The sequence below is a fragment of the Hippocampus bargibanti genome, linkage group LG03 (assembly GCF_051943395.1).
Source record: "Hippocampus bargibanti isolate YZ-2025 linkage group LG03, ASM5194339v1, whole genome shotgun sequence".
In the NCBI taxonomy this organism is placed as follows: Eukaryota; Metazoa; Chordata; class Actinopteri; order Syngnathiformes; family Syngnathidae; genus Hippocampus; species Hippocampus bargibanti.
Window position 1 is genome coordinate 28,611,585 of NC_142736.1, and position 14,268 is coordinate 28,625,852.

General features: G+C 42.4%; 1 protein-coding gene and 1 long non-coding RNA gene across 9 annotated transcripts in view; one reads left to right on the forward strand and one right to left on the reverse strand.

Moving 5' to 3' along the window:
• The window catches only part of LOC148900903 (uncharacterized), a 204,784-nt gene that overhangs the window by 150,615 nt on the left and 39,901 nt on the right, over positions 1 to 14,268 (reverse strand). The gene's annotated exons all lie outside the window — the stretch shown is intronic.
• Positions 1 to 14,268, forward strand: part of celf6 (CUGBP Elav-like family member 6) — a 187,088-nt gene that overhangs the window by 109,630 nt on the left and 63,190 nt on the right. For all 8 annotated transcript variants that reach the window (XM_088992965.1, XM_088992967.1, XM_088992973.1 and 5 more), the window contains exon 3: positions 12,074 to 12,122. In XM_088992965.1, coding sequence (XP_088849091.1) covers positions 12,074 to 12,122 — 49 coding nt within the window. The remainder of the gene's footprint in view (positions 1 to 12,073; positions 12,123 to 14,268) is intronic.

A 14,268-nucleotide genomic window follows, 5' to 3' on the forward strand; every position in this document is an offset into this window, starting at 1 on the left:
TCGTTTCGCAAAGCTTGGCTGGAAAATATTTGCGCCGTGGCCTTGTAGAGTGATTGATGCACCCGGGGAGGTACCAAGTTATTGTTATGGCTTTGCGTTTATGTGCAGGGCTTGTGTCTGTTAACCTAACCTTCTGTGATGTCGGAAGTATTCATTGGAGTTGATGTATATTGATTTCATTTTCTCTTGATTCGTAAGCGTGCAGACCTTTTACACAGTATATACTGGATAAGCGAACACACTACACTATTAATTGTGAATCAATCTGTCGTGAAATTAGCATGCAAAGATGGTATTTCTTTGAGATTCAAATATTATTCAGAAAAAAATGCTCTTTTTATGTCATTAATAATAATACATTTCATTTATAAGTGCCTTTCAAAACTCCCAAGGACACTTGACAGTCACAGGATTCGTTTTTCTGCCCGGTGAGCAGCGGCAGCCAGACGCGCCAGCGTTCACTCAACCCGGAAGATGATCAATATAAATTTGTATTTTTATGTTGAAATCAGACACATGATTTTACCAACTGTATGTTGTCGGCCCGGGAGTCGAGTGGTAAGCACGACGATTTCACAGTGCAGAGGTTGTGATTCAAGACCCGGTCCGGCCTCCCTGTGTGGAGTTTGCATGATCTCCCTGGGCCCACGTGGGTTTTCTCCCGGTCCTCTGGTTTCCTCCCACATTCCATTAACATGCATGGCAGGCATTTAAACCTTCCCCCAAGCCATTACATCTTTAAACAGTAGCCCAAATATAACTTTATAGTGCCTCTTTGCAATTTTTTGACGATGATACTCGTGCAGCGTGTTCTACCGGAAACAAATTCCTTGTGTTCTACAAACTTGGCAATAAAGATGATTCTGATTCTGATTAAACACTCCAAATTGTTCCTAGGTATGAGTGTGAGCGCGGATGGTTGTTTGTCTTTGTGTGATTTTCTGGCAACCAGTTCAGGGTGTCCCCCGTCTAGTGCCCGAAGACAGCTGGGATAGGGTCGAGCATCCCCCATGACCCTAATGAGGATAAAGTGGTGTAGAAAATGGTTGGATGGATGGATGTATACTTCCAAAAAAATATGAACATACTATTCATTTTCCGAGGTTATTAACATGTAATGAACAAAGTTAAGGTGTAGTTCTTCGGTCAAACTCACCAAAGTGTATTGCTTCACTGTTGATTTTGAAGGACTAGCCATGTTAGAAAACGTGTTCATTGGCTGTTTTTCCTACTTGTTTTGAACAGGTCAAATTTAAATTTATGTACCCTGTAAATTGCTAACATGATACGCTATCCACTTTAGTAACCACTGTCCCTGACAGGTTTCCATCCATCCATCCATCCATCCATCCATCCATCCATCCATCCATCCATCCATCCATATGTGGCAGGGAACTGACTTGTGTCTTTCGAACCAAACTCACCTAGGCTACAGCTGAGATAAACTGTATATCAGTTTCTGTTCTCTAAAGTAATTTGTTTGTGTCAAGAAATCGAAAAGATCATCTGTTTCCATTCTCATCCACTCAATATTTAAGTCACAGTCACAGTAAATATTTGTAAAGAATTGCAATTTGCATTGTCCAGTTCTGATAACACTGCAGTTAAGGCAACGTCCATATTCATCCCATTGGTGGTGTTCCTTGCTGATGAGTTCATTTATAGTCCCATCCGACTGACTCAGTTTGAGATTTAGCAATACAGGAGTGAATTTCATTTCCTCAGCAATTTGTCTGACTTGAAAGGCTATGGAAATGTATTAAAAAAGTGAGGGGGAAAAATATATATGCACTTGTTCCCACCCCTATTATGCAGACTGATTTACCTCTCATCTCACTTCAGTATTCTAATGCCAAACAGAAACTAGAACTTGCTGCAAAAGTGAAACTTTTCCATAGTTCCCTGATCCCCAAGCATCGCATAACCATGATTTCTTCCTCAAATCTCACATTTTTAATCTTATGTTTGGTATTTGCTCTTTCTCTCTTCTCTCCCCCACTCTCCACCTTCACCCCACCACTTTTACTTCCTTTTCCAAATACTTTCCACAGGCGCCCCGGTGAGGCGTTCCCCGCGAGAATGAGTCGGAGACGAGCAAGGGAGTGCGGTCGCCTCACAAGAGCAGACCTCATAAAACTCTCTGTCACTTTGACTAATTTGTTAATCTTATCGCTCTGTGTCCAATCGTCACCCTTTCCGCGACAGGAGGACGGAGGGAGGGAAGTAGGAATATTCTGAGGCAAAAATGGGGCAGGAAATGTAATATAGCAACCTGGCCATTGGGTGCATGGACGTCCTGGGCAATACATCTCCAGTCAAAGAAAGAAAAGAGACTGTATAGAGCATAAGATAACATGATGGCTCCATTTCTCTTTGTCTTGTGCTCCCCAAGCCCCACCCCAGGTCCTACCAAAATTAAGCTAAAACAGGAGCTTTATGAGCACGGGCTATTCCCGCAATCCACCAAACTGAAATCGATGGGAGCCTCTCAAAGGGCCAACACAGATAGAGAGAGATAAATAAATGTGTACGCTCATGCCTGGTGGGTAATTACAGGAAATGAGAGAGAGAGACAGACAGACACAGAGAGAGAGAGAGAGAGATTACAAAGTCAAAACCAAAAGCAAAAACAAAAAAGAATATGCATTGCTAAAGCTAATAGTGCCAGCTCTATGTGAAATTTATCACATGGACATACAGTAATTTAACTTGAGTAATAATAATAAATAATAATAATAATAATAATAATAATAATAATAATAATAATAATAAGACATTTAATTTCCAAGCGCCTTTCAGAACACTCAAGGACACTTAAAGAAGATTTAATGGCATGTAGATGCCACAGTGGTTTGTATGAGAGTAGCATTTCTGTTCTTGCGAACAAACGCCAATCACCAAACAGTCTCTCACCTTGGTAAACAAGCACAGTCCCTTCTCAGGTTTTGTGGTTTTATGCAGTATCTAGTAGTTATCACACCTGCGCCACATTTCTTGGTTTCAATCTCTGGACTGCTTGTTCTGAGTTTGCATGTTCTGTTATGCTGGGACTGACAAGATTATGATGGTTCCAGCCAGTATAGCGAACGAAACCAATAATTCTCAAGATTCAAAAAGGAGAGGAGTAGCAGTACCGTACATTGCAGGAGTTTCTGAAAAATTACAAAGAGTCCTTTGGCAACATAAAATTCCTACTTATTTCAAACCGATAAACACGTTAAGGCAAAAATTAGTGCATCCAAAAGATAGGCTACCAAATGAAAAACAAAGTAATGTAGTTTATTCCATACATTGTAAGAATGAAAATTGTAAAGAGCAGTACATTGGGGAGACTCAACAAATTCTCAAAAAAAGACTTTATCAACATCGCAGGGATAATACTTGTGGGCCTCAATCGGCAGTACATTTGCACCTAAAAGCTAGCAACCACTCATTTGACGACAATGAGGTTAAAATCTTAGCGAAAGAACATAGATGGTTTGAAAGGGGGGTAAAAGAAGTGATTCTTATAAAACAACAAAATCCTTCATTAAACCGGTCTGGTGGGGTGAGGTTCAATTTGGATCGTTCATACAATAGCCTGCTTAGGCAAAACAGGTTAGGCAACTTTCGCAATGCTGATGAGGGTCGTTATGCTGATGAGGTGATACCGGGGCGAGTGGGGGTAATAGGCCAGTCGTTAGTCAGGAATGTAGGAACAATCAGTGGGGCCACAGGGAGGGGTCCCCTGCCCCCCCCCCCCCCCCCCCAACCTGAGAGTAGGGACCTATCATAGCTGTGTCCGGCGCCACCATGTCTGGACATTAGGGATATATAAATGGGGCCGATACGACCAGTCAGACTTTAGTTCGCTGACGAAGCTTCTTGGATAGGAGGCGAAACGTCCGAAACCTTCACTTTTGTACAGATGACGGCTGAAGAAACCTTCTCATCGAGGTTCCAGCCAGGTACCATGCTCAGTCAGTTTTGCCTGAATTGCTTTCAGACACTGTTAATCAACAATAATTTCCACAGAACCAGAGAACACATCTATCCATATTTATCTACGACCCAGTACAGGATGGGACAAGACAAGAGCAGTAAACCGACCAGCGTTAGTGGTGTAACATGGGAGTGGAACACCGTCAGACAATGTTGAACAATTTTGGAGCATGTCCTTCTATGGATTCAATGTCCATCACGTCTTTCAGTCACAATTACAAACTGACCACTTTACATTTCACTTCTAAATGAGACCACACCTCACAGGTGAACATTGCTATGTTAGCGGTTCACATAGCTGAATCCCATGCAGCATGTGTTAAATGGATTCCAATTCTATGGTGACCAATCTAGGGTGAACTACATCCTGGGATAATAAGGACAAAATTGGATAGGAAAAGTTGAACTGTCACATTTTTTTCCTGTGACTTCAAAGTGGTGATGACTTCCCAGATCGAGCCTGTCTCAAACACCATTAAAAAGCAGAAAGGGTTCAGAGCTAAGAATAGCCCCGATTATTCCGCCATCCCCCCTTATGCCAAGCTGTCAGAGCCCATTCCCTCTCCGCGTGACTCCACATTGAGCCCCGCTCGTATGTTTCCCCATCACTCGGATTCTAACGTCGTCTGCTCCAACAAACTCCGCCGACTGAAACTCTCCCGACTTCCTGGCCTGGCGGGGAGGCGGCAGGGAACACACGCTCCAATTTGAGAGAGAGCGATGTTCCTGCTGTGCTGGCCGTGTTTCTTCTTTCACGCCGGAATGAGGGGCAGGGTGTCCTGATGTGTGAGTGATGGGTGATGGAAGGTGTAATTTGGGCTGGTACAGCAAGGCCTCTGCTTGATCTAGTAGCTTACCTGTCAGGGAAATAGGCCCCGAGGGAGATAAGTTTTTCTAACAACTACATCATCTGAATGGATCCTAAAAACCCTTGTGAGGGGTAGCCCACATTTACTTAAGATTTTTTTTACCCTAATGCAGACTATTCTTCTCTGATTGTCATCAAGAAGTGAAGGGACTTAACCTGGATCTTAATACAAGCTGCACCTTTTTTTAAAAAAGCTTCCAACCAAGAGTTCATCGCTGGACCCGCTGCAGTTTGCCTACCAGCCCAGCATCGGTGTGGAGGATGCCATCATCTACCTCCTCCATACGGCGTTGCTGCACCTGGAGAATGCTGGGAGCACGGTGAGGATCACATTCTTCGATTTCTCCAGTGCCTTCAACACCATCCAGCCAAGTCTACTGGGGGACAAACTGCAGCATGCCGGAGTCGACCATCACCTCACATCCTGGATTACAGACTACCTCACAAACAGGCCACAGTACGTGAGGGTAAAGAACTGTGAGTCGGACAGGCTTCTCTGCAGCACCGGAGCGCCGCAGGGAACAGTCCTGGCTCCATTCCTCTTCACCCTCTACACCTCGGACTTCAACTACAACACCCCAACCTGCCACCTTCAGAAGTTCTCTGACGATCAGCTATTGTCGGCCTCATTACAGAGGGAGACGATTACAGGGGCTGACAAAGGACTTTGTGAACTGGTGCCAGCAGAATCACCTTCAACACTGGCAAAACCAAGGAGCTGGTGGTGGATTTCTGCAGGAAACAATCGCTGCACCATTGAACATCCAGGGTTCGGACATTGAGAGGGTGACCTCCTACAAGTACCTGGGTGTTACTCTCAACAATAAACTTGGACAACAAACACGGATGCCCTAATCAAAAAGGGACAGAGTCGCCTCTTCTCCTGAAACTGAGGTCTTTTGGAGTTCAGGGTCACTCCTAAAGACTTTCTAACTCTGTGGTGGCATCAGCCATCCACTATGGCATTGTCTGCTGGTCAGGCAGCATCACCACCCGGGACAGAAAAAGACTGGATAGCGGGCCAGTTCTGTCTGCTCGCTGGACTCTCTTGAGGAGGTGGGCAACAGACGGACGCTAGCTAAACTAAAAGCTATGACGGACAGCCCCTCCCACCCCCTCCTGCCCACCCTGACAGCACTGGGTAGCTCCTTTAGCCAGAGACTATTACACCCGCGCTTTTTTTGCTGACAATGACACAGGAAATCTGTAAAAGATTAAGTCGCCACTGCCTACTTTAGTGTTTACTTTTGGTGCAAAATGATTCATACTTTTAATACTTCCAAAACACAAAGCTGTTCATCTTAAGACCCACATTCCAACACCAGTGTCATAACATATGACAGTTTAGACAATGCATAAATATCGCTTAAGCATTTTATTGAATCAAAAGTCATTTATCAAGAAAATGCCGGTGTAGTTTATCCTAGAAGTCACCGAAGTTATTACAAATGGTGCAAAAGATCTCCAAACAATTGCAAAGCTTATCAAATAATGTAAGTTTTAAAAATGTTCTCATGTTACTTTCTTGTGCTAGGCCCTTGATTTGACCAGAGTATATTAAAGTTTTGGGAGACCAGCACCATAAACAACAACTATCAATAAAACTCAAAAGATCGGGCGATTGTTTCATCATTCATCTTGCCTTCAGAAAGGAGAATTCTCCATCTTATCAAGTGGCAGCAACTCTTTGTTGGTTCTTCATGAAAGGTCAGTCCGCCTTAAACATTTTTAATGAATGAATGAATGTCAAGGGCTGGCAATGGCTCCAGCAGCTACAAAAAAACATAGCTGAGCAGTAGGAATCTTAATATGGTGGATCCAACAGATGATGGGTCTTCGAGGTGGAAATATGCGATGCCGAGTTATATGTGATAAAAATGAAAAGGACGTTTGTTTCCTCCTTCGAGCAGTTTGTGTTCCACTACTGCTTGTTTGCCTATCTGGCAGTTGGATTGCATTCAAACGACCACTGTGGTTTTCAAATTTGCATGGGCATTGACTCAAAATTGAGTTTTATTAGAAATGTCGGTGCTCAGCGGTAGTGCGCTGCTTCTGTATTTGTTTTGCTAGCCACTGTCGATCAAACCCAACAGGACAGGATAGATAAGCAAATCTCTTGCCAGCTGCATATTCTTCAAAATGTATTTATCTGCATGAGAACATTGTGTATTGTTCCGCTCGTCTATTGGAAAGTGGGCAGGGTGAAGGTCTGCCACTTTCAAACATCTGTCCGACTATAGTATTTTTACAGTAATTTTAAAAACAATTTGAACATGTTGAATTATTATTTCATCATTATTCCCATAGTGCTGCCAGGAAGTGTGACAAATCTTTGAAAACCGCCGTCTTGGAAGAACTAATTATACAGACTGATATATTTACATATGGTTAATCAATTGATCAGTCAGGCTTTATATTATTGATGTGTTGAAGCATCTGAATTGATGAATCCATCTTAGAACGGCTCATTATCTACCATCAAGATGTACTTTTTCTTCACTTTCATTTTTCTTCGTGGAGAACTTATATTTGTCATGCAGCGCCATGATTTTAAGATAAATACAACCGTTTATGAAATAGACAGTTTACGGTATGCCTGAAAATTACAAGTGTGCTGATATCAGCAAAAGACATTTTTAATGCACTATAGTAAAAAAAAAAAAATCCTCCTAAATGCAAGTTCTATAAGTGCAAAGGTTGTGCTTGCCTATTAACTCATTCCCTCACAGATGTGCAAAACTGTGTCCACTCCAGTGGCATGTTTTTTGTCATTGTCACTTGAAATCCAAGACCCACAGAATATTGAGTTTTAGGACTATAAAATTCAACGCAGCGGAAGAACCCTGAGACTGTCTTCTTTCGTCTGAAAAGAATAAGTTAATTCCTAAATTATATGGATTTGGAGTTATATGAGATTGAAATGAGGGTGGCTGTCCAAAATACAATGCAATACATAAATGTTAGTGTATATAGCGTTTGCACAACAGCTGAAGCTGGAACAAAGCGCTAACATGGAAGAAAAGGGAAATGCTACCCCCTTGTGGAAGGGAAATTATCGGCACACAAACAAAAAACACATTTGGGAATGGTGCTCGACGTCAACTATATATGAACCAGTAACCAATTAGAAAGCCACGCCAGGCAATTGGAAAAGGAAACTCTATTGATATATTATTCTCTCAACTTTTATGTGCATGCATTTTAGTTGACTTATCAAGGGGGGCTGGAAATAATTAAGATTGAATGAAGTCATATTGATTTCTTAGGGAATAAAATCTGACATTTTTATGAAACCTTTGACCTACAATACTATTGTATATCAGTGTTATTTACGACAGAAACTTGAGGAGACAAATATTTGTTGTTGTTTTTTCAGAAAAAAGGGGGTGTAGAGGGGAGGGGGTGTAATGGATCTATGTCTGCATACCACACACCTGTCCTTGTTTATTTGAAATATCCCTTGAGACAAAACATGGTCAAGCATGGTCAAAGGCCAGCACTGACCTTGTCTCGCTTCATCTATGCTGCACTAGTCATCAATCAGACACACTCAGACCGAGAAACGGGCATGCAAAGCCAGACACACAGAGTAGAAGTCCTTCAGTGGAACAATGCAAGAAAGTTCCGCTGTTCCACACTATTGCTTTTCTGAACCTCCATGTCTTAAAGACACTTTTATTCATCATAAAATAATGAAAAATATAGATTTGAAGCTGCAGAGTGCAGGCAAAAAAGATAAGAAGTGAAGGTATAGACATAAAGCAAATAGAGCTTGAAGGAGGGGAAATGAAAGGAGAGTTGGATGTTAAAAGAATGGCAAGGATGAGGAGAACGGGAGATGGGCTCTGCGTCGGCTCAGCGCTGAGAGTTCCCGGGCAGGACAGCATGAGCTGCCTATTTGTCAGCATTGATCAAGCCATTAAAGGGGCTGCGGAGGGAAGCATATTGGTTTTGGAGGCCAAAAGGGCACTGAGAGACAAATATAAAGCAAGACGTGGAAGGGAGAAGAAGAGGGGTGTGTTGCTCTGGGGGCTTCTATCCCCTGCAGCCAGACGTCTGCCGGATGAATAAACCCAACCAACGTCTTTCTTCCAAATGTTGAGGCAGCTTATTTTGTTTAGGCCCAATGTGAAAACGCTACAAATTGTTTCACTGAGCCTGGATTTATACTGCTAAGTGCTTTAGTTTTGTCTATTACCGGTTTCTGATTTTGAACCCCCTTTCACACTGAATGCGTGGATGAAAGCTACACGCACATTCCTACAAAGAAAGATACAACCATAGCTTTGTGAAAGGCAATGGCACAAAGCCAGGACCAAGGGTAGAAATTAAGCCATGGTTGATGAGGCTACTTGTACATTATGCAAATTGTAAATGGCCATCCAAGATGGCTTTTTTTTCATGGCTTGACCTTTGGCTTTTGTGTGGATTTTTCAAAGCTGCATGAAATGTGCCCAATGTTTATTATTGGACAAGCACCCTCATTTCAAGCTCATATAACTCCAGATCTATATAATTTAGTAATTAACTCTTTTTTTCTGATGAAAGAAGAGAGTCTAAGGTTTCTTACGTTGCACTGAATGTTAATGTAGTCCTAAAAACATATTTTGTGGGTCCTGGAATTCGAGCGACAATGACTAAAAACATGTTTAGACTGCCTTTACAAAGGAAAAAATCTTATTTTGGAGGTATATTTAACATATTATCATTGTCCTATTTATGACGCATATCTGAATTGTGGAACATGAAAGAACAACAATTGGAACTTTGACACTCAAACCATGTTGTGTAAATTCATCTTTAAGACAGCGCTGCAACACTAAAGTCCTAATTAGCCTGCTACGGCGGATAGACCAAATGAGACTCATCTTCATTTTGTGTGAGCAAAAGGGTTGGTGGTTGGTGGATCCTTGGCCCAAGGGGAAGGCGGGCTGCCTCTTTGCCTAGCCTCTGATGAATTCATATAATTAACTCAGCCTTGATCTGTTGGCTAATCCTGCACGTCATAATAAGGGATTAAAATGTCACCTAAACCACCTGCTGTTATTGAGCCCAAAGACTTTTTGTGCTCTTGTAAGAGAGAATTCAGGCTGCAGTAGGGGACAGTTTTCTTAAAAAGAGTACATTTCGCAAGGGGGAAATTTCAAAGGATTTAGCTGGTGCCATAAGAAGGTGCATGCTAGCAATGACTCAATAGTTGGCCCAGATGTTGCAGTAACAGATTTTCTCAGAAAATTCCTGGTCAAAGTCGGTGAAAAACGACAGGAAAGTAGGACAAGGTGTGGTAGTTTACTCAATCTTTTTTGCTCACTCTCGCTCTGACCTCCTTGGACCTAGCCGAGAAACAAAAAAAAAGGAAAACAAGTAAGAAGTGCCAATTGGTTGGCAGACTGCCGGCGGACTGACGGTTCAGCTCGCTCCGTCTGCCTGCCGGGCACCGTCTATTCTGTTGCCTAGCAACGCAAAGTGTACTTTTGGTACAACTAATGACTTGCTGCGGGGTGGCGGCGCTCAAGGCAACTAATGAAGCTTCTTGCCCAATTGTTGCCGTTTAAAAGTCCCACAAGCTGACTGATCAGCAGGCGGAGAGATCTCAGACTCTTTTGCTTGACCAAGTGTGACACTTCCCACATTTGAAGCAAGGACATAACATTTAATACTTAGAAGGCTAAAACTGACCTACATTCTTCTTGATGCATGGCAGTTACATTCAGAAATGATCTATCCAAGCCACAAATAAAAAATATCGGTCAGTAACATTCAGCCATATACAGTGTCAGATAAAGCCTCTATGCCCGAATCACTGAACTTATTTGGACTAACCACAATGCACATCTTTTTAACTTTTTGTTTTGAAACCCTTGAACACTAAACCCTAGATCAGTGGTTCCTAAACTAGGTTCGATCGAACCCCATGGGTTCGGTAAGTCGGTCTTAGGGGTTCGGTGGATCCTCCGCCGCAGAGGTCCACCCCTAGGTCTAGTCTGCAGTTAGTGGGCACTGAAAGAAGGTCATTGAAAGAAGGGTTCGGTGAATGAGCGTATGAAACTGGTGGGGTTCGGTGCCTCCAACTAGATAAAGAACCACTGCCCTAGATGAATAAGTCAGTTGATGTGTATTGTGATATGCAGACAAAATAGATTGTTACACCAAATTGTACAATTCAGAATCTACAGCATAGGTGCTTAGAAGTGCCTTCACGCCTTCATCTATTCATCTGGACAATCCATTTCTGTTCCAGTGTCGCTACATATTGTCACACGAGTACATTGTGTCCTCGGGTGTCTCTGTGTATTCGATGGTGTGTACATGCCCACCAGACTTGGCTCTATTTTTAGCTTGACAGTCCTGGCTCATGTCAACTACTGTCAAGTGTTGCACTGCCTCGAGGCCAGACACCCACCGTGCTGCCTGACTTGAGTGATCTGAGCGGGCAGCGCCTTGTGCTGTTCACATGTAGTTGCCGAGATGGGCCCACGAGTGACAAAAAAAATGAAAAAAATATAGAAACACCAGAATATGATGCATGTGACCTGGATAAGTGAGAGACTGTAAGAACAACTCCAGCTCAGGGAAGGGAAAAGCAGACCTTAAGTGCTTTCCTGATTCCACATCCGAACTCTTGGGAGAGACTTACGATGAAACGGCAGATATGAGCGTCAGAACAAAAGCCAGGATTTTTCAAAGCGGTTGTTTTTATATATATGAAGAGATGCAATTTCGCTAACAAAATTGATCTTCAAATGTTGCTTATTGATTTCTATGGCTAACTTTGTACGAGGTAGCCAAGGGGGCTCGACTGACCTGTTGGCATACTGGCAGCAATTCAGGGAGGATCGTGGCAGGGAAAAGGGGTGGGGGGTACCTGAGGGTCAGGGACAAGCTGGGGACTGGGAGTCTGAAACCGGGCGAGGACAGGAAGAGTGAGGGGCAGGCTAGAAAAGCCTGAAGGTGTGGGAGTGTCTGATGTAATAACATTAATCTCTGAGTGCCATCTGACACCCGGTGTGGCGGCGTCATTGAAAAGTGTAAAGTGTGCTGAACTGTGAGGAGAATTTGGGCATCTCTAGAGGCGGCACCTTGCATTAATTTTTTGTTGAGCTAACACAGCATTCTTTCCAGAAGACAGCCTAATTTTCACATTTTACTCAACTTCTTGATGAATTAAATTTGCCCTATTATTGTACGCTAACCATACATTCTTTTTTTTCTCTCTCTCTACAGATGAATCGACCCATCCAAGTGAAGCCAGCAGACAGCGAAGGACGGGGAGGTAAATAACCTTAAAAAAAACAAGAACACACCCACGTCCTATGGTGGTACAAGAACAACCCTTAATATTCTCCTCTCACTTGAGACACACTGGGAGTTAGCAGCGCGGTCCGTAATATAGGTCACATGCTTCTATTGACTTCCCATCTGTGCCAGCAAAAAGGGGGCTGTCGCGGTTCACAGTCACTGCCGAGCGGGTCAAAGACAAGTGAGAGGAACACGACGGAAAGACAAAAGAGGATGGCGAGCAATAAGTAGACACTCCGAACATTTTGCTTCAGGGAAAAAGTATTGGCACACCTTGAAGACAAACAAACTCAGCCACTTACAAGAAAAGATGAAGATGCTACCTTGAGACTTATGACTGAATTGGGGCTGGTGTGTTAGGGGAGCATTGATCATTTCAATAAAACAGGAGATTACATTTTGTCATTCCCGATTCCTCTTCCAACCACAATTCGGAAAAAAAACCCAATGATATTCACAGCCTCCCACTCCAACCTGTCTCCCCAATATTCTGCAAGTGCCTAACTTGAGCATTTATATATGAATCCAAAGTTTAAAGAATCACCCCACCCAAATAAATAATAATAATAATTAAATAAATAAATAAATAAATTTACTCATTCACTGCCATTGACTAATTTATTGAGGAATTGAAAACATGACGTTGAGTGCCAATCCCGAAATTGTTCGGGTTTTGTTTTTTCTTGTTTGGGTGCTGATAAAGCGCTGATCTGACCTCTGGCAATGATTATCCCTTCCACGATTGGCCTTTTTTCCATGTTAGCGCTTTGTTTAAGCTTCAGCTGTTGTTAAAGCGCCATATAAACCAATATGAATGTGTTGCATTATCTTTTGAACAGCCGCCCTCATTTCAATCTCATATAACTCCAGACCCATATAATTTAGGAATTAACTCTCTTTCTGATGAAAGAAGACAGTCTAAGGCAGGGGTGCTCACACTTTTTCAGCATACGAGCTACTTATAAAAACAACCAAGTCAAAATGATCTACCCACGACAAAATTGCAAAACATAATTATTTTCAAATGTTTTAAGGATTCTTTGTATGTACCTTGCATAACTGAATAAGCCAATATTGCACAACACACATAATAACTACATATACATAACATAATACATAACTATAATAATAATAATACATTTAATTTCAAGCGCCTTTCAAAACACCCAAGGACACTTTACAATAAAAACAATAAAACAAAGCACATAACAATAAAACCATAAGTAAAATGATACATAATAAAATAACACATACCTATGAACATTTTTTTGTAATTACCTGAGTTTACTTTGATGACTTGCAATGAATTGAATCAGCCAGGGATGCATAGTCCGGACAGTAGCTGCTGACAGCCAGCCTCAACCACATTTCCAAATAAATGTTCATCATTCATGGTGGAACGGTATTTGGACTTAATGATCTTCATGTAGGAAAAGGCTGACTCACATAAATAAGTGGAGCCGAATAATGCAGTCAAGGAGGTAGCACATTTCCTCATGTTGGGGTAATTTTCCTGTGTGAGTAAGTTACAGAACTGTCCATGAGCCCTGGACCTCAGCAGTGAGAACACTCACAATCTCCGATGTCTTTCCACATTTGCTGGGTTAAATCCTCAGCCGTGGCTTCACAGCGCCGTGTAACTGTATGTCTTGACAGCTGCAGATTGATTGAAGATAATATCTCTGCCTTATTTTTAACGTCTCTGAACAAGGAGTCAGCTGCTTCAACGAATGCTTCTTTTACCATCTCTCTGTCTTGGAAGGACTTATTGTTTTTAACGATGGCGTGACACACCCGCAACGATGCTTAGGTGGCGGCTTTCGCTTTTGAAGTACAGATGTTGAGTGAAAAATGACTGCTGTCCGGACAACTGGGATTTTAGTTCGTCCACCGTTCTTTTTCTCAGCTGGCTTTTCGGCGGGAAGTCAATGTCGTATTTTCCATGAACAGTCCAAAAATGCCGCTCCACATTTTCCCATTCCGTATGAAAGTAATATGTTTTGCCCCCTTACTTGGTCCCGCGTTCTCACTCATTTTGATCACCTATGTATAAGCAAGGACTTAAAATCTGAGGTAATTCGCTGACTAGCTTGTAAATTTTGCTGTGTTTAGCGCCGTTG